The sequence below is a fragment of the Perca flavescens genome, chromosome 10 (genome assembly GCF_004354835.1).
Source record: "Perca flavescens isolate YP-PL-M2 chromosome 10, PFLA_1.0, whole genome shotgun sequence".
Taxonomy (NCBI): Eukaryota; Metazoa; Chordata; class Actinopteri; order Perciformes; family Percidae; genus Perca; species Perca flavescens.
Window position 1 is genome coordinate 6087100 of NC_041340.1, and position 24187 is coordinate 6111286.

Consider the following 24187-nt stretch of genomic DNA (forward strand, 5'->3'; position numbering starts at 1 on the left):
TTTATCATTTAAAATGTGTATATATATATATATATATATATATATATATATATATATATATATATATATATATATATATATACAGTATCTCACCAAAGTGAGTACACCCCTCACATTTTAGTAAATATTTCATTATATCTTTTAATGGGACAACGCTGAAGACATTACCCTTTGCTACAATGTAAAGTATTAAGTTTACAGCTTGTATAACAGTGTAAATGTGCTGTGCCCTCAAAATAACTCAACACACAGCCATTAATGTCTAAACTGCTGGCAACAATTGTGATTGGAAAATCCAATTTTGCTATCTCGCTAGCCTTCAGAAGACACAGGGAATGGGGTGTTAACCAGTGAATAAAGAGAGTGGGGGGCAGAACAGACTGCTCCAGTTCTACTTCAGTCTGTGAAAGCCAGAGTACGTTTGAAAAAACGTTTTAAAACATTAGATTAAACTACCACCTTATGAAAACCAGCCAAATCTACCTTTAATCAGCAGGTATTCACAGTAATCCGTGCCTCACCTTGACCAGAGGTCTGACCGGCCGTAGTTGCAGGCTTCGGTTGCTATAGCGATGCCCCTGGACTCTATCTTTGTGTGCGTCGATGCCCGTTGGCACGTTGGGAGGCGTCAGCAGCAGCTTCTTTAGCTAGTGAGAAAGAGGGGGGAAAGAAGAAGTTAGTTAGGCGGCTGCACTTTGCAGATTAGCATCCAACATATTACTTGCAATGGTATTTATTTCTTTCTCAGTAAGAGGACATGCTTTTATTCTTGTAATTATGTCCTTTATGAGGACCAAAGTGGGAAACCTTCCAAACTCCTCGCCTTTCATTCCGATTTTGAATCTATATTCTGTCAGCTGTTAACTTCCTGCAGATGCATATTTGTACAGGGGAAGGGCGTACAGAAGACGCCATGAGGTTATGATACTATACATTTATCACATCACTAAAGCTGACAGCTACGTGGCACATTCACATTTCCCATTAAAGAGCTGGATTCCGCCATTGCTTTCCCTATAATAACACAGAATATGACTTCTGCTGCTCAATTTTTCCTCCAGCCTTGAAGTCTTGTCTTTCTATCAATCCCTGGTCACTTTCTCATTCCTCCATGATGTCTTCTTGTACCAACAAGAACCCTTTTTTTCCATCTCATCCTCTCAATCTTACTTTTCTCCCCTCTTTTATCTTTCTCTACCTCCAATCTCCATCCTCTCTTCCTTTCATTTAATCCTCGTAGCACCTTCCAGCTCTTTCTTTCTGTTTTCATTCATACAGCTTTGGGCTCCGACTGTTTAATTAAAACAAAGCATTGCGATGGCCCATGGCGGGTGTTGACGCGATGTGATTTCTGCCCAGTGCTCTGAATGTCAAAGTGAAGAAATTCAATGAAGCGCGGGTGCACAATATTTCTTTTTTCTTTTTTAAAAATCGTCATTGGGATATCAACTGGCGCGATAAACACATTGCAAAAGATTTTTTTGTGTTAGTTGAAAAAATATCAATATATCATTTTTTGGGGGGTATTTTAAGGCCTTTGTTTTCACAGGGCAGATGAAAGCAGGTTGTTGTATTTTTGGCAGAATACTGAAAGCAGCAGAATTGAGTACACTTTATTTTATTTATCGCATGTAATATCGTTATCGTGATATTCAACAACATTATCGGATATCGCACGTGTTATCGTGCAGCCCTATTTGCTACCTTGCCTTCTTACTTGCCATTCCCTTCCCATTTCTCATCTTCATGCTTTCTCTCCATCTCTAACATTTGGCAACCATCATCTAAACCTGTGTACTTTTCCTTCTCTCCATACACCCCCCCTTAATATTGACTTTTACCTCTCTCTTCTTTCCATACCCTCCTTCCTTGAGATCAAACAGTAATACAGGGCACAGAGAGGAAAGAGAACAAACCCCCTCCTGAATCCTTCCTAGGATATTACCTTTCAAATGGATATTAACACAAACGCTCCGAACTCCCCACTGTCATTTCATTGTTTTTTTTTCCATCCGTCTATTCATCCATTTATTCCAGTGCCTAGCTTCATAACAGGGCTATCAGCTGATATAAATCAGCTTAAGGAGAAAATCCCCCCCACTAAGCTGCGCAGCGTTTTCTCCAGAAGAAGACGATGGTGTAGAAACTACAGATGTGATGGGAATGAAAATTGGAGCAGTGGAATATGTCAGGGCTTCCCAAATGATTTACAGCAAAGGTCTCTGCACACTGAGGCTTCACTTAATGCAATACACCCTCCGGCAGCCATATTGGACACCCTCGTCTCAAGGGAAACGGACAGATTGTGTTTGTACACTCTAGCAAGGAGAGTGAGGAAAAAGATTAATTCTCATGATAAATCCATTGCTGATTTTGTGTTTGGATAAGTAAGGAGTTAAAGTATTCCGGGTGTCATTGTAAGTAAAAGCTCACCATCATTGTCCGGGGTTACGTAAGCACATCTAAAACGTGTAATGAATGTGTAAACTCCCAGTTGAATTATCAGTTAAAAAAGATGAGACACTTAAAAAAGAAGACTGTAGAAGGACTGTATGTGACACTGTAAAGAAGGGAGTTAACTATGTCTACCAATGTGTATTCCAACATTGAAAAAACAATCACCAAGCTTTAATGTCTTTTGTGTATGTCGCTTTCAGTGAGTGGAAGCTAAAGTAGAAACCCAAAAATACATTCATTTGCCGTTTAAATCACTTCACTTTCAGATTTTGGGGCAACTGTGGTTGAATTCAGCAAAAATGTTGCTGTGTTGCTACAGCTCTGCTTTGTGTTTCTGACTTGTTTTTTCACCATAGCAGAGGCACCTGGGGCTAACATGTAATGCAGTATTTAGAGCTATAGCCACTAGGGGTGCACAATACAGTATATCGACTCAATATCGTTATCGCGATATCACATTGCGCGATATTATACCGGAAGTCTCGCGTTAATTACGCGATATTTTGTTTACGTTGCATCCCGCCCGACATGTAACAAAGAGTATAGAAGCAACAAGAGGAGAAACTGCTTGCAGCTCCACCAGAGTTCCATATAGGGGGCGCTCACAGGCCAGTGCAGAATAAATGGGGCTCTATGGAGCTATACCCCTCAGAATCCACTTTTCTCAGGATATAATTTTTTGTCTAGTAATTTGAATGTTGCATTCGAAAGGGGAGGCTAAGAAAATACACACTGCTGTGTGTTAGATTTTTTTAAAGTGGCTTTTTTGTTCTAAAAAGCCTTTTAAAATGTCAATGACGTCATACACATATACGGCCGGAGATACTGCTTTACGGCGAGCTCTGAGTCGCTTCTTTTGTTCTCTCGAGGCATCAACAACACAGCTGACAGGTTAGGCTCTCCCTGTCAATCTATGTGCTAGAAAGAGGTTTGCTAATGTTTTAAAGACCACACCAAAATATTCACTCTGATATTCAGGTTCTGCTTCGGATGCCGTCAAGCGGGATCTCCGATCGTAATCAGTCCTTCACTGACCAATCAGCATTCATTAGCAGAATGCTAGCGTGTTATGGGCTACAACGACTCACCCTTTAAGAAATCAAAAGGACGTAAGTACTCGTTCATTCAACTTTTGACCTATAACCCATGTTGAACTTGCAAAAACTACAATCAAATCTGAGGTTTCTCAACGACAATCAGGCGAAAGAGACACATTTAGCCGTCTAGCTCCATAGAGTCTCGTTCATTTTGCACTGGACCGCGATCACTCCCAGTGGAACTCTGGTGGAACTGCAACCAAAATCCGGTACAATGGGGCTGGATGGGGAGTGGAACGGCTTTCCTTAGACCACTTTGGTTCTCTCACTATAACGTTAGAGTCGCTACTCACTCCAAAGAAAAACGCCTTCACTCTCTCACTTCTTTCTCGCTCTACCACACACCAGCGGAGAAGTATAAACAAACATCAGCTGCGTGGAGCGCCTTATTTAGGTGTCACTTAAATGCCTGCGCTTCTCTCTGAAGATCCGAAAATGGACGTTAAGGGGAACTCAACTGAAACATTGCCGCACGGGAGGCTAGTTAACAAACTTGGCATTAGCGTTAGCTAGTTAGCGCTACACCTGACAGCAGGTAACGTTAGCCTACCGTTAGCTAGCAGCTAACCGAGCATTTTAACCGAGTAAAAATGAGGTTAAAATGCTGACAGCTAAACGGTGAAGAGTGTGTCTGTATTTCACTTGAGAGAACTGTAACACCAGACTGTAGCTGCCGTTGTCTGAAAAACAGCACAGACTGAGCCTCGCCAGCCTCGTGCTGCATTCAAAGAAATTGTAAAATACGCTTTCCCATACAGTGTTTGGCCCATTGACGTATATATATAAGGTTTGGCCTCGCCAACCTCGTGCTGCATTCAAAGTAATTGTAAAATACCCTTTTCCCAGCCAGTGTTTTTTTTTGTGTCGTTAACAGGAATTTACTGGTGAAATAAGATATTGTTATATGTTATTGTTATTACATTTTTAATAAATCATTACATTTTAAATATATATATAATTCTTTCAGTTCAGGCAACATTTTAAATGTATCGTTTTAGCACTGGGAAATATGAAATCTATTTTTGATGCGTTTTCCCATAACTTTGTTAATTTTACATATGTTTAAAAATATCAAAATTAATATCGATATCGAAATATTCATTATCGATATCGCAATATCACATTTTTTTCAATATCGTGCACCCCTAATAGCCACCATACCAAACACTTTGTCAGAAACAAAGAATGACTATTCAAAACCAATAGCACCAACATAAATAATAATTAAAATAAAATCATGATTATGATTCAATTATTCCAAAAACATCTGTGTTTCTATGTTGTGAAACAATGAGAATGTCACAGAAAGAAACCTTTTGATATGGGAATTTACAGTGGAGAAAATCTTTGGAAACAAGAACTGGAGCCAATCAGAAACCAGTATTTCCCACGGCCATGGTATAATGTTGGTGTTTTACAGTAGCTAACTAATATCTGCTCAGCTAACTCAGATCTTTTAAATATCCAATATACTAAGCACACTACAAATATTTCATGTTTGGGATTACCCAGCCCCCTTGTTATATATTTAGCCATTCACTTTGCTATTTAATCATCCACTGGACCTCAATGACGGTGCCAAAACATCTATAAATGCTGTATACATCAAACCTGTGGACTCACCTCTAGTTCAACTTTATTTGGGGGACTGCAAAGATCTAAGACAGGTTTTTAATACCACTTGTTGGCACGCATCTTTATGTGATAATAATGTGAAACATTATAGAGAGGAAAGCAATAGATCAAACTGATGAGACATGAAACCTAAACAACTACAACAGATTGGTTCTAATGGTGGTCGTTTGCCATGAAGCTACAGATCATTGTCCAGGGGTCATAGCTTATTACCAACACTAGCGTTGTATATTACTGGAATGCTTTAATGAGTAAAACATGACCACCCAACAGAGCTGGCTGTAACCACAGAATACTATCTGGGTCAAATGTAGTGACAGGATGACTGCCTGCATCACCAATGCAACCACCACGGCCCTTTGTGGGCGAGCCAACTTGGCTCCGAGCGTGTGCTGATGCTCCTCTGTGAGTCCCATTGAGGAAAGTGAAGAGGAGACTGAAGGTTTGTGTCTGTGTGAAACATTGAAAGTCTCCCCCCGGACACCACCCGGGCCTCCTCAAACACTCTACTCTACTCTGGACGCCTTCCAGAGCTCCACTGGCAGCATCAATGCAGGCCTTGTTCTGTGGTGGGACACACACACATACACACATATATACTGTATAGAAAAAGTGGAGGTGCAATTGCATAATGTAATCTCTATATACAGATATCTGCATCTGAATGCAGAATCTGCAGCAACGAGAAAACATTTTGGTATCGGAAGCGTTCTGGTTTTCATTTGTAGTCCAAATAGTTATGACCAAACATGTTTGAGTGGCCTTCGGTTACATAAAGGTGATGGCGCTTTAGCTTTTTATTAGCTTTTTTTTATGTATTTGCATTCATATGCAGATGATCAATACAGTATTAGTCTCTCAACTCTCATCTCCATTCTCGTGTCTCAAGTTGCTAATGAGACTGTAAACAATGGCACACGGAACAGGAAGTCTTGGCCAGGATATCCGCAGGCTACACCGGAACCCCTGAAATACTGACCTTTGCCCCCAGAGGCTAGATCTTCATCAGACCGACAGCCAATGGGTTCCTAAGACATTTTATGTTGGTTGTGTCACCCATCTTTGTTCCTAAACTTTATTATTAATATTCCTAAATACATTTTCAATTGTCCGATTTCCTTTAAAAATGTCTTTGATCATATCTTATTTATTCTACTAATAGGATTGGCATGTACAGGGGACTGGATGGAAGGTTACAGTGTGCCTCAGCGCCTCTCTGTTTTCCTGGAGTTAAAGGCAGACTTTGAACCTTGCATGCCAACAAGGGTAACATCAAGGTAAGCAAACGCAACACAGATTAAGATAATGGGGAGAAAGTGAGAGGGAGAGCATGAGAAAGGAGAGGCACGGCGTGTCGGCGTCGCACACACACACACACGTGTGCACACACACACACACACACACACACACACACACACACACACTCACACCCATCCTGCAGTATCAGTTCTCACCAGAAGAGGTCAGCGACACACTCACACAGGCCTGAGCACATGAGTGACAGCAGTGGTGTGACAGTAAACCACTCAACTGATGGAAATAAGGGATGGAGCGTGCCCGCGCACACACACACACACACACACACACACACACACACACACACACACACACACACACACACACACACAGCTGGCAGCTTCAGTAGAGTAAACATGATAATGTTATTACACCAGGCTTTTCTGTGTGAGTGGATGTGAATGTTAGGTTGCTATTTTTGCTACTGATAGTATACACAATGGAAACAGAGCTATGATGCAGACAGATATGATTTATATACGGTAAAGTGAAATAGTCTGCTTTCTTTTAGAGGTCCTGGAACTACTGGAGACTCACTGAGTTTTGAGAAATTGCATTTTTTTATACAAGTTAATCTAAAAAAGATCTTTAGAAGTCTGGAAATATCATTATGAAACTTATTTAAATGAGGCAAAATTATTTTTCGATTTTGTTGTAGTAGATGTTTTTTTCTGAGACAAACAGGAGAAGATACAAGACTGGAAAACAAATGAATGAACCAGGCAGAAACAGAAAAACACCGGGTCATGGAAGGGCTCTGATATAAATATAGGTACTTGTAGTGTAATCAGCAATTTAGCTGGGAACGGTTTGGCATTACTACAGTTAAGTGGTTGTTACAGGTAAATAGTAATAATATCTAGTGTAGTTATTACAGAGACAGTGAAGATGGAGTTCGATGAGTTCACAACAAGGAAATCTAAAATGCTAAAAATGGCATTAATTTGTCAATCAACGTGCCACATGCAACTTTTAATGCATCTATGACAAATTGTACAACATCTCTGAACCAATTTTGCGAGCTCAAACTTAAAAAAAATTGCATTTTAATTGCATTCCTACTGCCAACTGCTTGTATGGCTATTTTTGGTTGATCCTAAGTGGGGAGAAAAGTAGTTTTCCTGTGCTTTGGAGAAACAAACTATTATTCACTTGTGTTCCTGACATGTAAATGCTATCAGGCATCTCATAACTTTAGATGTAGAAAACTATCGGCGATAGGAGGCTTGACTCATCTTGCTAGTCACCAATTTGTTGCCTGGAGGCGTCCCAAGATGAAGCCCGAGGGAAATGATTTCAGAGTGGCAACAACAGAGACAGAAGTACTTTAGAGGTAGAAAGTGTAGTAGTAGCCTAGAAGCAGCAGCAGTAATAGTATGTGGCTGTGTGACAGAAAAAGAGACCTGTGAGTATGAGGGGAAACTTTTGGAAAAGCGTGTTATCTTGCCAGCTGTCAGAGGAATGAAGCAACAAGCAGTTGACTGAGCGCTGTGTGTCTGGAATAAAACCGACTTTCTCAGCTCTACTGTTGCAGTATCTGACATAAGAAGTGCTACTGCAGGATAAACCATGAGTGCTTACTGCAGCAATACAATGCAGGATGAATTATTGGTATTTACATGTAATACTTAGGTTAAACATTTGGATCACATTTAAGCAGAAAAAAACGTGTCTTCCATGAAAAAACCTGCATCAAGCTGGAAACTACATTTGTGCCACTGAAGTTAATCACAGCATTAGTTCTCAACCTGCTCTCTCAGTGTCAGTCTGCTTCCTGTTCTTTTCAGGTCTCTTACACATGAATCATTGTGAGATCGCCTTCAAAGTGACCAATCACAGGAGGGCCAGTGCCTCCTTGGTTTCCGCCCCCAAAGTGTCAAAAGTCAGTTTCATTCAGGCAAGCAGAAATCTCAAAGCACAAAGAATGTTGTTTGCACAATATACCGTTTTTATCGTCATCACAATATTAACTGGCACAACACAGGTATCACGAAGGGTTGCGACATATCGCGAGACACTCAGATTTTTTATCAGAATAAAGTGTAACTGTCTTTCATTTTTTTAGTGATGCCTTTTACGTTTAATTCAATGTCAATGTCAACTGAATACACTTCAATATCTGTTTATTTATCGCAAGTAATATCGTTCTAGCGATATTCAACAATGTTATCGCATATCGCATATTTTCCTCATATCGTGCAGCCCATTTTGCACCCAAAGCCATTGTGGCCATGTCAGAAAGACACCAAGCTGACAGACGACGTAAGTGTGATGGAGGGGGTTGCTAAGATGACTGCCGCTGTATTTAATCAGGTTCTCCTCACTATATAACGCTAACTATCGGAACTTTCTCATTTGCCCTTCAGTGTCTTTTTCTCACTGGATGGAAGTGGAACCTGAGAAAACTGGCAGGCGTAACTGATTAAGCGTCCTAGACTGTTTCCTATTTTGACACAAGTTGACGGATAACCAAGGAGTCGTCAAGGTGAGGCGGCGGAGGGCAGGGCAGTCATGTGTGTGGGGCCACAATGTTTTGCAACACAACAGCGAAGACGATGGCATGTGGTGGCTTGACCTCTCAGCATGGCTGACCTGTTGTTTTGGACCAAACAATACCTCCATGTTACAGCAACAAAGCCTGTTCTGTCTCACTGCGTCCTGTTTGCTGTTACTATGCCAGCATAGTGTAAGTCACACACTAATGGCTATCGCTATGAGGCTTGGCATCTTTTTGGCTTCCTCGACTGCCAAACCACACTTATTGCTGCACTGAACTATCTAATGTCATTAAAGTCATTATCATTTCCACCGATTTGGAAGGAATGCCCCTTCCTCTGGTCATTTTTCTCTCTGATGCCAGTCAGATTCTGTAAAGGTCAGTCTTAAGGCCCGGACACACAGAGCCGACGGCCAAACGTTGGCAGAAAAGGCAGTTGGGCTGATCAGTCTCCCCAAATTGGTAAAAAAAAGTGCCTCGGAACACACCAAAGCGACGAGACCTAATACATCTCCAAAACAGCAGGCGGCGCTAATCTGTATTGTCGGCCAAAAATTAAAACCGGCAGCTGATTGGACGAACGCGTCACGTGGGTCTGGTTTCTCCGGAAATTCAAAGACAGACTCATTCAGAGTCCGATCTCATATTGTACTAAAATAGTTTTTGAAAACATTTTAAGCGAGAAATATACCGCGCAGTTGCTGAATCTGTCTTCATTTCAGATCAACAAAGGTCACTTTAAAAGATTTTTGTCAGATTTTGAGAGACTTTAGTCACGCTCATTCCACTCCCCGTTTCCGGGTTAGCACTCTACCAATCAGATGGGTCATTTGAGTCCGACTGCCATACTGAGAAATACAGAGAGAGTTGTGTGGAGCTGATAGTCTTAATTAGCTTAATGGCTTGAATGTAACGGACGTTCATTAATATATATAGCTTTAAAGTCCATATCAGTCGCTAAACTTGCCAAGTCTTTGAAAGGATCAAATCAGCGTTACTCTATGCAAAATGCTAATTAAAAAACCATACATTTCTAAAGTCAGAGCTGTAGATCACAGGTGTGGTATACTTGTTCATGTGGAATTAAAACAAGAGTAAACTAGAGCAATGCTAGCAGCTCTGTGTGGGCGGTGCTTAAAACTTAATACTAATGCCACCGTGCAAACAAAGTACAGTACAGTACAGTACAGTAGCATTATTGGACAAATTATAATTATGACCTCATGATGGTTAGATCATCAAAGTCAGGGGATCACAAAAGTTATTAAAATTCATCCTGAGGGGAGCATGAATATATGTACCAAATCCCATGGCAAACCATGGAATTACTTGTTGAGACATTTAAATCTAAACCAGACATGAGGAAAAGTCAGTGGATCACCAAAGTCATTAGAAATCATCCTTTTGCCACCGTGGATATATGTACCAAATGCCATGGCAATTAATTCAATATTGAAGTATTTCTTGACACAAGTGTTGGACTAATGGACAGACATTGCCTTCCCTGGAGTCACACTGCAGGCATGGCATCTCCTTTTAATATGAAGAACTGCTTTTTCACAACTTCTTATTTCTAATCATCAGGTGGTCTTGTGCAAGCATTAAGAGGTGACCCTGTTGAGTCCTGTCGTTCCCTTAGTTTACATCCTTGAACTTTAACTATTGCTAAACATCCAACCTTTCATTGCAGAGCTTCACAAAGCTCCTCTGACTTCACTGACAGACTTGTTTTATAGTACGACTCGGTGTGTAATTGAAGGCAGTGCAGCTCGGTGAATATTTACGCTTTAGGTATTCAGCCATCCGGCATGACTCATGGCTGCCAAACAATAGTATCTTTGTAGACTGCCGCTAAATCACAGCGCACAAGAAAACCCAATAAGCAGCCCCTTTGCTGTAAAATTTAAGTCAAATTAAGGAAGTGGGCGGAATTCATCTTGACAAGTGCAACAGGGCCGCATTACAGCAGTAATCATCAGACGTTTATTTCAGTGAAATAGCTTCCTGCATTCTCCTGACAGCAGAGTCAACCAAGGGAAAAGTAAGCCACAATATTCACTGTAAAGGGATACTGCAATTTGTTGTTCCTGTATGATGAGATAGCGCTTTAGTGTTTTGTGGTGGGGGACGTAGTTCAGGTGCATGCAGGGGCTGATAACAAGCGGGGGACAGAGGGAGTAGAGAAAAACAAGGTTTACCTAGAAGTCTGGTTCAGGGAATGACGGAGGGGCCCAGAGACCTAGAGGCATCCAGCCGCAATGTGTGAAAAGAGGTGTGTGTGTGTGTGTGTGTTTGTGTGTGTGTGTGTGTGTGTGTGTGTGTGTGTGTGTGTGTGTGTGTGTGTGTGTGTGTGTTGAAAACAAGCAAACAAATAAACTTGAGCACATGCTGAAAGACCACATACAAGTTTGGATTACTGAACTTGTACTAACCCTTCTGATCTGCCTTGATCCCTGGCCCTAAAAGCCTAAACCTGATCCAGATTTAAAAGAGAAGATTATGTTCTATCATGGTTCCTACACTGTAAAAACGGATTTTGGAGGGTAGTAAATACAACACATGCAAATTGTTTAAATTTTACTGCAAATATATTAGTCAGTAAGCAAATATACAATAATGGGTAAATTCTACCTACATTACATATTTTATAACAGTAACATTTGCAGCCTAAACAAATATAATAAAATCTACCCCAAAATGATAAGTCTGCAGTTCAAAGTGAACATGCGTCAGTGCTGGTTCTTGGCCAAGATCTATCGTTTCACTGGCGGGACACTGGAGTCAAGCTGTTCGGTTTAGCTAAGGTAAGATTCCTTTTTAACAGGTTGCTGTGTGTAATAAACTTATTTAATGGTTGGTTTAGATTGTATATTCGGCTTGCTTCTCTAGGCTGTTAACAAGTTACTCAATGGCAGTCTGTCATTAAAAGTTAGCAAGCTACTGTGCCAGCTAGCTAGCTAATGCCAGAGTTGAAAGGTACAGTAGCTTCTATTGTTACTAAAACGTAGCAATGTGGAGATTGTTGGAAGAGATGTTAGTTACGTTACTTCAAACTATGTATATATATATATATATATATATATATATACATATACTTCTATATACATAGAAACTGTGAATACTTGGCACAGCCACCATTGTGGGACAGACATGCCACCCCTTCTAATGTCAGTTTAGTTTGTAATGAGGCACGAGGTTTATCCACAATTAAAATCATGATGTAACTTGGTTATATTAATAATGCAGGTTTTTAAACCAACATACTTTATGCAAACTTTCTCACATTACTGCTAATCAGTTACTAAAATAGGATGAGAAATTTCAGGTGAGAAATAGGCAATAAAGTCACAGTTTTAATTTGTCACTGAATTGTATTGAAGTGCTGATTATTTAAAACAAACTCTACTTGGGTTGATTTGGCTTAACCAAGAAAACATGATTGATAAATGTATTGGGATAGTATCTTGTTATTGTCCTTAACTTAAAAGTGCATATTTTTGTTTCTTTTTTTAACATGGAGGATGAAAATGAGGACAACATGGACTAAACCATGAAGGTGCTTGTGATCCATAATCCTGCAGCCAAGGAGCATACAGCAGATGCGTAGATTGCGATGGAGGGAAACAAAGTGCTGAACGTGTGTGGAAACCGAACCAAGGCATGTGTGCTGTTGAGGGGATTGATCTACGCTCTGATGAACTGTTTGTCACCGTATTCAGGCACAGACTGTTTCCTGGGAACTTACTGTTGGTGCTGAAGAATGCTCACTGTAGAATGCAATCAGACAATTTAATCTCCCAAAGAGGAGTGTCACATTGGAATTCACTACATTCAAATAATGCATATCATCTCATGGATCAATGTTATTCAAAAGATACATATTGGTCTGAACTCAGTGTGTTTCTGACTGGTACTAGGCTGTCAATTCATTTAACCAAAGGGACACGGTGTTGAGATGAGGAAAATGCTGTTTTTTGTTCAGGCACAGACTGACTGGTTATTTTCAACAACCCCATAAGGCTTTGCAAATGTAAGATGTTCATGTTTTGTATAACAAACAAACTGGAATCCACATATGAAGGGTTTAAGAAACTTGTTTCAGTTGAATATGCAGAGTGGAGAGGGTTCTTTTGTACCTCCTCCTGTCCAATCAAGAGGTAATGATACTTACTTTTTATAAGTAATCAGTTGTGTAATGTATTGAGAAATATTAGGTAGACTTTACCTAATTTCTTTTAGTGTATCATAGCTGTTAAATGTAGATATGCTTCACTCAAAACATGTGGTGAAATCTACCCAAACAGACGGATTGCAAATTGTTACCTCACATTTATTGAGTAGATTCTATAGGTTGCTTTTTACAGTGTAGTTTTGGCCATATGTTTCTATCAATTATGATAGTATTGTACTCAACAAAGTGATTCATGAGTGTGGTCCTTAGAAATACAGACATTCAACAACCACACAGACATGCACACACATAGACACACACACCCACACACACACACACACACACACACACACACACACACACACACACACACACACACACACACACACACACACACACACACACACACACACACACGGGACTGGATGGAAGGTTACAGTGTGCCTCAGCGCTTCTCTGTTTTCCTGGAGTTAAAGGCAGACTTTGAACCTTGCGGGCCAACAAGGGTAACATCAAGGTAAGCAAACGCAACACAGATTAAGATAATGGGGAGAAAGTGAGAGGGAGAGCATGAGAAAGGAGAGACACAGCTTGGCGGGGGTGAGAGAGGGGAGTGGATGCTGTTTGAAGCGTGTATGAAAGGCTCTCCACTTCAACAGGCGCCCGGTTTTGAGCTGCGAGAGACTTTTTGATTCGAGGACTACTGACAAAAAAAAAGAAACATGAGGATATTTGAGGTGGAGCTATCAAGTTCTTAAAAGGGGGTAAATGTTCAGATATGGGTTGCAAAAGTGAGGTCAGGGACCCTCAGGGGAGATGGAATTGAGTGTTCTGATCAGAGGTTTCTCCACTTAATGTTAGCTCAATAACTATGGTAAAAGAAAGAAAAAGTGCCCCGTCTACAGGAAGTATAAGAGGCCTCCTTACTAGAGACGGGTCCTCTGTCTCGGCCCCCAGGGACTGGCTGAAGTCCTCGGTGCTGAGAGAAAGACTGTCCTCGTCTTCCTCTTCCTGGTCAGGCTCCTCCCCCAGGGCGGGGAAGACGGAGAGCCCGCCCACCTCGGCATCCACCATGCCATCCAAACTGTCAGTCAGAGCGGCGAGCAGAGCCGCATTCTCCTCTTCTATCTGGAGGAGGTCAGACACAGTGAGAACATGGGTGAGAATACAGCGTGACTGTACACTTTAAAAAGTAAAATGATGCACATTGTAACCATCCTAACGTAAAGTCTGTTTAGTAGCTGTAGTAAAAGTGGTGACTGTAAGTTAATTCTCAGCCTTGCCAACCATTGCTAACTTGCTAACTCTTAAGCCAGCGTGCACGGAAAGTCTTGAAGGTGCTCAGAAAGGGCAAACCCCCGTCAAGTACAGTTTCAAATGACAATGAGTAACCAGTGATTGCCTACATTTCCCACAATTCAACACCACTTCAGGGGAGGATCATCAATTTATTGCTCTCAACATGTTACACGTTTCCATGGGAAGAAAAGCTGACAATCACCTTTACTTTTAACCCAAAATACCTGTGGCTGCAGTGCATTCTGGTCTGATTCCTTGGAATCTTTCCTGTTTAATTGTTGAATGTATGCTGTCAATCATTGATGTAACATTGTCTAATTTTTGCCCAGAAGAAAACCGCACAACAGCTAATAGGACCTCCGAAGCAACATCAATTATTGTTATTTGTAAGGAACAGCTGTTATAAGGCAAGAAACAAGGCGTGTACAGTAGATACCAACAGGCTATCATCATAGTTAAATAATAATTAAAAAAAAAGCATAATTCTAAATTTCCTAACCTTTGTGTGACCCCCGCCCTGAAATCCACAGAAATGCAACAACAGCCACGTATGAATCATTTGGTGTAAGTCAGTTGGAAAATAACTATCCTCTGATAAACATATATGTATACTGCATTTAGAACTGGGAATTATTGTCCTCAGCAGATAAAAGAAATAAAAAAGCCTTTGGGAGCTCTGTGTCATTGCTGAATCACTCCTTGAATCCCCCCTCTCCTCTATCTTCCACCTCCTCCACTCTAATCAGATGTTGTCTAAAGTCCATTCTTGCTTCTTTTTTGTCTTTTTAATTAACATGGTGATGGATGATGTAACCAGAGTTGGACCTCATTAGAAAGGACACTACACAGGTTTGCTGAAACAGGACTTTTATCAAATAAATTGACCAGTTGGCTCGGTCTGTTTGCTCTCGACTACTATATCGGTTTGCCATGAGGGCGTACATGCTTTTCCAAAGTTTGCAAGCATGGAAATGGTCAAATGTGAAGATACACAGCAGAAAATACCATTTATCTGTCATTTCAGTCCTAAATTACTACCCTGTCATGCCTCCTGTTACATCCACACAGGGGTTGTTTACTGTGATGAAGCTGCCATCTTGCTGAGCGCAGAGTCTGGTGGAGAGGTGATAGCATGGTTGGCCTACGGGAAGCCACCAAGCTCCATTCATCTGTCTCTCTCTTTTATCATCCGGCTCTATCTGTTCCCGGCTGCCAAACTATTTATTATTTAATTGATTCTCTGTCTCTCGGGCTTGCTGCCTCTCTTTCTCTTAGCTGAGTGCTGCAATTTAGACTTTGACATTCTCTACAGGAGTGAAGAACGTAGTCGTAAGTAAGCAGAATCAAAGTCAAACTTTGTGGGGGTATACATGATGCTTTCCTGATAGTTACAGTTGTCTCTACAAGTTTCTTTTTTTTTTGCCTGGTTTACACCCTTCACAATATTGTGCTGCATGGGCTTGAAATCTAACTTCTTTTAATGGTTATGAAGTCATTAAGTTGCCTTTTTTCATGCTCAAATTTTATTTTCATTTTAAATTGAAATTGGAATTGTCTGTTGGAATCTGTCTATGTGGGTTTATCATAGTCAGAGAGGCTTTGTTAGCATTACCAGTATGTTTGAACATTTGATGGCACTCATGGATTTTACCTGATTATACTAATAGGATTATATGGATATCAATTAGATTTCCTGGATAGTAATTAGATTCCAAAGTGAGTAAGAAAGAAACAGAGAGACACAGAAAGTAACATCAATGACAGATGGAAGGAAGCATAACATTTAATTATATATTTGACAATGTAGATGCCTTCACATCATTATTACTGTTATTATAGCAATATATAACCTTTGCAACTCTATTCATTTCTCTCTCTACACTCTTGAAGGTTAAATGAAGCCCTACCTCCCACAAACACAGATCCATCCCACCCGACGTCGGACTAGATTTCGATACGCTTCTGTAAATAAGTGACGTATGGAAAGACCGAGACATGGGGGGGGCTTTATCTGTCTCTATTCATTACTGTGTGTTTATCACACGCTGTCTGACCGTCTGCTCTGCTGTGTTAATGTGATCAATACGATATTGGCTATAATATAATATGCAATGGTTGGGGGTTGGTGGGTGGTAGAGGTATGGAAAGTTGACTTTTCAACGGTGGCACAAGGGCCAATTGTGTATTTATGAGAGTGATCAAATGGCATAGAAAAGGAGAAGGTTTAAGAAAGAAAGATAGATAGATTGATGAAAAAAGTCAGATAAAGGTAGAAAGAAGAAAGAAACTAGGAAACTTAAGTCAGGAAAAGATTCAATGAAGAAAGTTAAAAGGGAGAGGGGAAAAATGGAGCAAACATGAACGGAGAAAACTTAAAGAGCTAGAAACAAGATACCAGACAGTAAGTTAAATAGTAAAGGAAAGGAAGAGGGAGAGAAAAAACAGAAGAGGGGAAAATAACTGCATTTCTTTCCATATTTTGGCTATTTCTTCTCTTCATCAGGTAATGTCAGCAGATCTCATTAATGAAGCGTCTTGTTGTTGCATCTTTCTTATAAAGATACCAATAAGTGTTATTGTTGCTGTCTTGAGATGCAAACTGCAGACCAAAGTTTTGTATCGACAACAGGAAGACAAATAGCAACTCGGGCGTCGGCTAATGGGGATCGAATAAGAATAAAGAGAGTACAGACGGAGACAGTCTGTGTGTTTACTTCACCCGCATTCCCGTCATGTCTTGCCGTGTCTTCATTTAACCAATACTCTGCGGTGCATTGCAGCATCAGAGCAATTTCCACCAGCAGCATTGCGTTACACAGCCGATGATCTGGACCTAAATGCTACTCTATCTCTTTGTTGTCGTCTTTTTGTTCTCGAGATGCACTCAATTAAGCCTCTGTAATGGGACCTCGAGACATCGCCTGGGCTGGAAACCTATAGACAATCAATGATCCGGGGTGTTGCTTTAATATAGAAACAAACCAGAAGGGTATTCCCTGAATTCATCCAGCAAGGGCACCTGATACCGGACCCTCAGGGCTTTTAATTGGCCCTGTAGAAGCATTGGGCCATTCCAAACTGATGGACTGCATCCATCATCACGTTACACACAGTGTAACTGGGAATACCTCGGTAGCCCCCTCTGAGACATGCTGCAAATTTCAGCACAGGAATGAGGTGAAGGGTTGGGGTGTTGCACAAGTCAACAGTAAAGACAAACGGACCCCGAGGCCCAGATTAAATGTGCTATATAAAATTACCCTGTTATAATAACATTTTTATTGTACTTACTTTGTAAAATAACTCTGTAATGACTCTGGTCAAAGAACTGAATAATCATAGTAGTACCTTTTGCCTGGCATAAAAATATGCCAAAAATGTGCCAACTTTGTGGATTAGCTTTAAAGCTGGCTTCTTATACTGAATGGGGATACTGTTGATGTGTAACTGTGCTAATGTCTTGCTGCTTCCTGTAGCTCTGCATGGCTTACTGAGAAAGCTTATTTATGGATCTAGCTGTGTGTATGGTGTCTTGTTGACTTCTGTCTGTATAGTTTAACCTGTCTTGCTGTTTCCTGTTGCTCTGGTGTAATATCATCTGAAAATGAGCCGGCTGGCTAACACTAGCACGTTTACAGAAATGTTGGTTAATGTGTGTTGTCCTTTATAAAATAAAGAATAAGAATAAGAAAGCTGAAGCAATTAGGAATAGAATATGCTGTTGAAGGGGGTTGTTTTCTTCTACGGGTGGCTTGTGGCTTGTGGTCGCCCCGTAACCACAAGGTTGGCAGTTCAATCCCACGCTCCTCTGGCCACATGTCAAAGTGTCCCTGAGCAAGACACTGAACCCCAAGTTGCCCCCGGATGCTGTATAAATAGCTGCCCACTGCTCCTAATACTAGGATGGGTTAAGAATGCAGAAATTAAACTTTACCACATTGTACTGTGTATGGGACTATTTAGAATACATTTTGTTGTTTCTTTTGTTTGTGCAAGGGGCTTGTTTTTGGCATCTGTACCTGTGTTTGTAACATTTTGCATACATTTCTCAGTGAACTAAAAGCCTGTCCACAAAATGTTAGTCGTCCACTGATTGACTAACACCTAAATCTATGCATTTGAACTTGAACACATCAAAATAATAATGTTCATGATAAAAGCATGACTACCACCATTGGACATTGGACTACATTTCGGATGCATGTTAATGGCGGACCACACCCATGCAGCAGTGTCAATGGCTGTCTTGAGAGAAACATCAGTCACATAACTGAGCTGTACTTTCGATGAAGAAGGCTCACCTCAAAGAGCTCATCTGCCGTACTGTAGTGGATGGAGGCCGATGACACGTCCGCCGGCTGATCGTTGCACCACTGTAGCTCGCTGAGACAGTTGACGCTGTCGAAGTCGCTGGTGTCCAGCTGGGAAAGGTCGATGTCCGGGAAGTCAGTGTCCAAGCGATCCGAACACACCTCCTCCTCCCCATACTGAAGATGGAAAAAGAGAGTAGGAGAGGGGGGAAAGGTCACATTAGTCAAACATCGGGATGAAAGCTAAATTCCCAGGCGGTTATTCTAATTTTGAGATGCAACAAAAGTGCATGAGCCACTGTGTAAAAAAAATAGCCCCCTAAAAAACTGGAGGTGCTGATCACAGCTGGAAAGCTCCTCAGTGAGAAATGAACAACATGTGTCGGCTGCTTCGCTCTCTTATGCGAATCACAAAGGAATTGATGTTTTCTCTGTAACCGCTGCTCTCTGAAACAAGCTACCGAACATGGGAAATAATCCTGTTCCCTCGTTGCGACTGCCAAGGCTGGCGTTTGCTGTGAAGTTCATTGCTCAGTGCAGCAGTGCCATTGTTAGAATTAAGGGTTTGGTTCCCATTGGGCCACCCTTTCTAAAATATGTATGCAGTTGAAGTACTGGGAGGCACTTTGGATAAAAGCCTCCATGATCTGGCGTATTCTGTATATTATTACACTGTTCACTGTCGGAGTCACAAGGAGCTCTCGTCAACAGCCCCTCATTTCTCAACAGCTACTCATTACAGATAATGAGACTTCCATGTTAGATGAGGTTCGACACGGAAACCAATAGAGGCGTATACCCCGGCACGATCTAGGATTAGACAGAAAATGTGCCACGTACACCAGCAGAACGTATCTGGAAGTGTTTTCATGCGTTTATCCAGCACGTCTCCCTGTGGCTCACAACAAAGTGCAACTCTGACCCAAGAGGTCACCAGGTGATTAGTTCTCCTTTGTTGGTTGAGGGCGTGTTAATCATTGAAATGAGCTGCTCTGTTTATTCTGTTTAGTCTGTTTAATCTGTGGACTCTGCGGTCACATCCTTGCCTGAATCATGACAACTATGTGCCGTTTCCTAAGTGATTTGCTCGGTGCACATACAATGTAAGAGACAATCCAATGCAGCATTATTACAGGGTACTTTGAGGACTTTTTTCAGTGGCATTACTGCATAGCTTTACTATTATGACAAAATGTTTCGTTCATTAACAGATTCATGTTTGAAACGACAAAAGAAATTGAACACACTTTGGATGGATGGACCCCTATAAACTTCATTAAGAACTTAAAAAAAAACGTCAGAAATCTCTCAAAGAATCCCCTGAAGTTCCCTTAACATCCCCTGAGCTAATCAAGGACCATGCCAGCCACTTCAACAATCCAAGAAACATCCTCATGATCCTCTAGAACCCCTTTAGAAACTTCCAGAAACCCATCAACAACCCCTAAAACCCTGAATCCATGACCTGAAACATTTTCCTCCTAACCTAATAACCCTAATAACCCCAAAAACCCTCAAACCCCCTCAAGAACACCTGAAGACTCTTCCCTCAAGGAGCCCTTAAACCGCTAAAAGAACCCCATTAAAACACCTTCAAAGCCCCCTCTAACCTTTATTTGAATTGCTTAAATCCCCCTCAAGGATCCCTGAAAATGCTCTCAACAGCACATGGAAACCTCTTACAAAACCCCTAGAACACCCTTAAGAACTTTTCAGACACTCTAAAGAAACCCTGAAACCCCGGCAGGAGCCCCATTTTGTGATCCACCGAAATAATGTTCCAGTCAGAAGTTAGCGGCCACGTGGTTTGCAGTCACAGCACATGGCTGAGAGTCAGACAGAAACACTGAGCCACGTCGCTGAGAGAAAAAAGAAGAAGTGCAGGAAGTGTGTGTACGTGACTCAGTGTGAAGGGAAGCAACTGTGGTCTCTTGAGGGAGGGAGGAAGAAAGAGGAACATTTTCGGGAAGGACAAAAGAATGGTATGAGGAGGAGAAAAGGAGGTAGCGTGTCGGGGGGGAGAAAGTAGTCAAACTTGATTCTTTGCAAGCATTGTGTACGTATGAATGTGTGTGTTAACGTGTATAGTGTATGTGTGTGCGTGTGTGCACGCGAGCAGTTTCCCCTGAAGTGCAATAGATCAATGTCCTATTGTACGGGTGACGAGGAAGCGTGATCCGTTACCGCTCTTTTTGTCTTTCATTCACTTATTCACACACACACACACACACACACACACACACACACACACACACACACACACACACACACACACACACACAGACTTACTTGTCCATTCATCTCACTGGGCTAGCGGACAGGGTCGACCAGTTACACCAACTGAATCAGACGGTTTTCCTTCACTATCAGCTTTCCTCAGAGGTAATCTCATCTCCAACTGACTGACTCAACTGTACATTGCATCTCTGGTATTTTGTCCCGGGGCATTAAATAACTTTAAGTTTATTCTATGTAAAATATAAAAAAAAATTATCCCTGGAATTAGTTGCAGTACAGTCAATTATGTCTGGAAATGTGCTAAAATTATACGTACATTTATCGGGGCGTTGTCTTGTCTTTTTTACCTATCTGTCAAACCCTTTGTTGGGGACCAAGAGTCTGGTTAAACCTGATTTTAACCAAAAGGCCTCAGATTAAACTGACCTCTGGATACAGGACACACATGTGCTCAGAGACAAAGGAATCTTGGCCTGCATGTAAACCCCAAAGCCGGGGTAATTCACACCTCTATGCGAAAGTGCCAGCCAGAAGGGAAATGCCTCACAACTGGCAGGAAGTCAAAGAACTACAAGATTGTAGTCTTCACCCTTTCAAGAGTTTTGAGTCTTCCTATTGGTTCAGCGAGACCATAAACACAGCAGGGGGTCTTAACCTCTAAAAAGCCTGATCCTAGGAAAATCCTCGTCTGTGTGTATTGGGTCAAGGGTTGGATGGATAGCATGAGCTGATATCATTTATGGTTTCCTAAATAACATAAAAATTACACAGTAGACCAGGGCAGACATGATCAAAGAGGCAATCAGCAAAGTGGAGAGAGAAAGAGAGAATGGTAAGTAGGTGAATAAGTAAGGAGGGAGGAAAGGAAGTAAAAAGATGGATGCGGGAATAAAGAGAAGGAAGAGGATAGGGGAAGGAAAAGATTGAGTGGGGCAGAGGGAGAAAAAGAGGGATGTGGGTCCGAAAAGAGAGAATAAAAGAGCAATAAAGGAGGAGAAATGGAGGGAGGGGTAGTCGTGACTGGCTAGAGAAGAAGAAGGGAAGAGGATGCCCTCTATAAGACCCCCCCACTGCTTCCTCTCCCTCCAGCTGCTGATGCAGGTGTGCGTTTTCACCTAGTGTGTGTGTGTGTGTGTGTGTGTGTGTGTGTGTGTGTGTGTGTGTTAGTTACAATGCAGCCCACATCCCTCTCTTGTGCGCCTGACTCATCCCGCTCCACCACTCCTTCACTCTGTGCGTCCTTCTTTTCCTCTCTCCTCTTTCATCTCGGCCTCTGCTCCTCTCTTTTCCCTTCCTTACCTCCTCTCCTTTTTCCTGCATCTGTCTTTTCCTTCATTTGTCATCCTTTCCTCTACGTCCGGTCTTTATCTTTTTCTCCTTTCCTGCTCATCATCTTTCTTTCCTCAAAATCTCTTTCATGTTTCCTTCTCTTTTCTCCTTTCATCCTTCTTTCCTCCTGAACATCCCCCATCTCCTCTCTTTTTTAATTTTCTTTCTCCATCCATCCTCTCTCTTCTTTCCCCCCCCCTTTAGTTTCAGTCTTTTGTCCTTTTTATTCCCTTTCTCCCTTTTCTTCCATCCCTTCCTGTCCGTCAGCTGTTTTCTCCTCCTTAAATTTCCTCTGCTCTCATTCTCTTCTTCACTCTCTTTTTCTTCCCTCTCTCTTTGAGATGTGCTGGATAATTTGTCTTTTCATCTTTCTTTCCTCTTAATCTCTTCTCTGTTTTCTTTTTCTTTTCCTCCTCCATTTTCTTCACCTCTTTCTCCTCCGCATCCCTCCTCATCTCTTCTCTCCCCTCTTTTCTCATCTTCTTCTCCTTCCTCTCCAGTGTTGCCATCACCTTGTCTTTCCTCTTCGCTGCCCTTGATTATTTTTTCTTCTCTCATCCTCTTTCAGCTTTGCCCTTTCCTTTTCTTCTCTGCTCTCTTTTTCCTCTCAACCTTTACCTCTTCAGCTTGTTTCTCTCCTGTTTTATGCTGTATTGATCTCTCTTTTCCAGTTCTTCTCCCTCTTCTTCTGCTCTTTCATATTCATATTCATTCTTCACCTCGACCTCCCTCTTCCCTTCTTCTTTACTCCATCCCTCTATGTTTCTCTTTCTCTCTCCATCCCTCCCTCATAATCTCAGAGGACAGGCAGGTTGATTTCTTTGTTTCCACTCAGCCCCTCTAGTCTCTTCAGTCATCACTCGCTCTCTCCCTCCTTCTCTCCATAGCATCGTCAATCCATAAAAACATCCCTGGGCATGACTCACACACAAATTCCCAAACACATGCGTAGCACAACACAAGCAACAAGTGTGTGCACATGATCCAGAAAACATGCGAACTGGACTTATAATTATGTCAAACATACAACAACAATGGGACATCCCACTCATTGCGAAGCCATGACCAAGCACCACGGACATGAACAACACACACAGTTGCGTTTGAACATCCTCTCTGCAGCAGCAGAAGGTAAAGGGCAGCCGGCGAATGTGGCTGCGCTGTGGTTCCCGCCGCCGCGCTGACTCCGAATAATGATGAAGCCCCTGAGAGCAACGCAACATGACTCACACACGCCAGGAGGAGGAGGAGAAGGAGGAGGACGAAGGCTAGGGAGCAGCTCAGCGGCGAGCGACGCCTTCTCTGCTCTCATTTCATTCATCGTTTTGTACGTGATCACCGCGCATCGTGCTGCGTTTTTTTGTCCGAGTGCAGTGACCTTTGACCTCATACTACTGCTTGCTTGTGAGGATGCTTAGTTCTATTTGATCCACACAAAAAAACACCCATTCAGTCTTTAACTATCTCAATCTAAGAGGTTTAGGTTCTCTGACTTCATCTGTCAGCAAACAACCGACGTCTTGGGTCAAACACAGTTCATAACAGGATTAGGCCAGTGAGGCGGTGAAACAGCCTAGAGACGAGATGACTGAGTCGGTACCTACCTACCTTCATGTTTGAATCCATGAAATATCTCAATGCATTGAAAAAGATAGCTCACTCTGACTTCTCCAACATCCCCTACTGAGGTGGCCCTGAGCAAAAATAAAACAGTTTGAAATCCACAAGTCTGCAGAATGAATATAAATCAGGGTTTGTGCTAAAAAAAAAAAAAAAACACCACAGTGCTCAGTCATCCTTTCCTGGGAAAAATAAATGTGTTATGGTTGCTAAAAGGGAAATAAATAGGAGAAAAAGT

General features: G+C 41.7%; 1 protein-coding gene across 2 annotated transcripts in view; it reads right to left on the minus strand.

The window, feature by feature from the left end:
• The window catches only part of ppargc1b (peroxisome proliferator-activated receptor gamma, coactivator 1 beta), a 102843-nt gene that overhangs the window by 15368 nt on the left and 63288 nt on the right, over positions 1 to 24187 (minus strand). The window contains exons 2-4 of one of the 2 annotated variants that reach the window (XM_028589967.1): positions 18754 to 18939; positions 14081 to 14281; positions 522 to 647 (exon numbers count right to left, since the gene is read on the minus strand). In XM_028589967.1, coding sequence (XP_028445768.1) covers positions 522 to 647; positions 14081 to 14281; positions 18754 to 18939 — 513 coding nt within the window. The remainder of the gene's footprint in view (positions 1 to 521; positions 648 to 14080; positions 14282 to 18753; positions 18940 to 24187) is intronic. The other variant, XM_028589968.1, reaches the window with a different exon arrangement.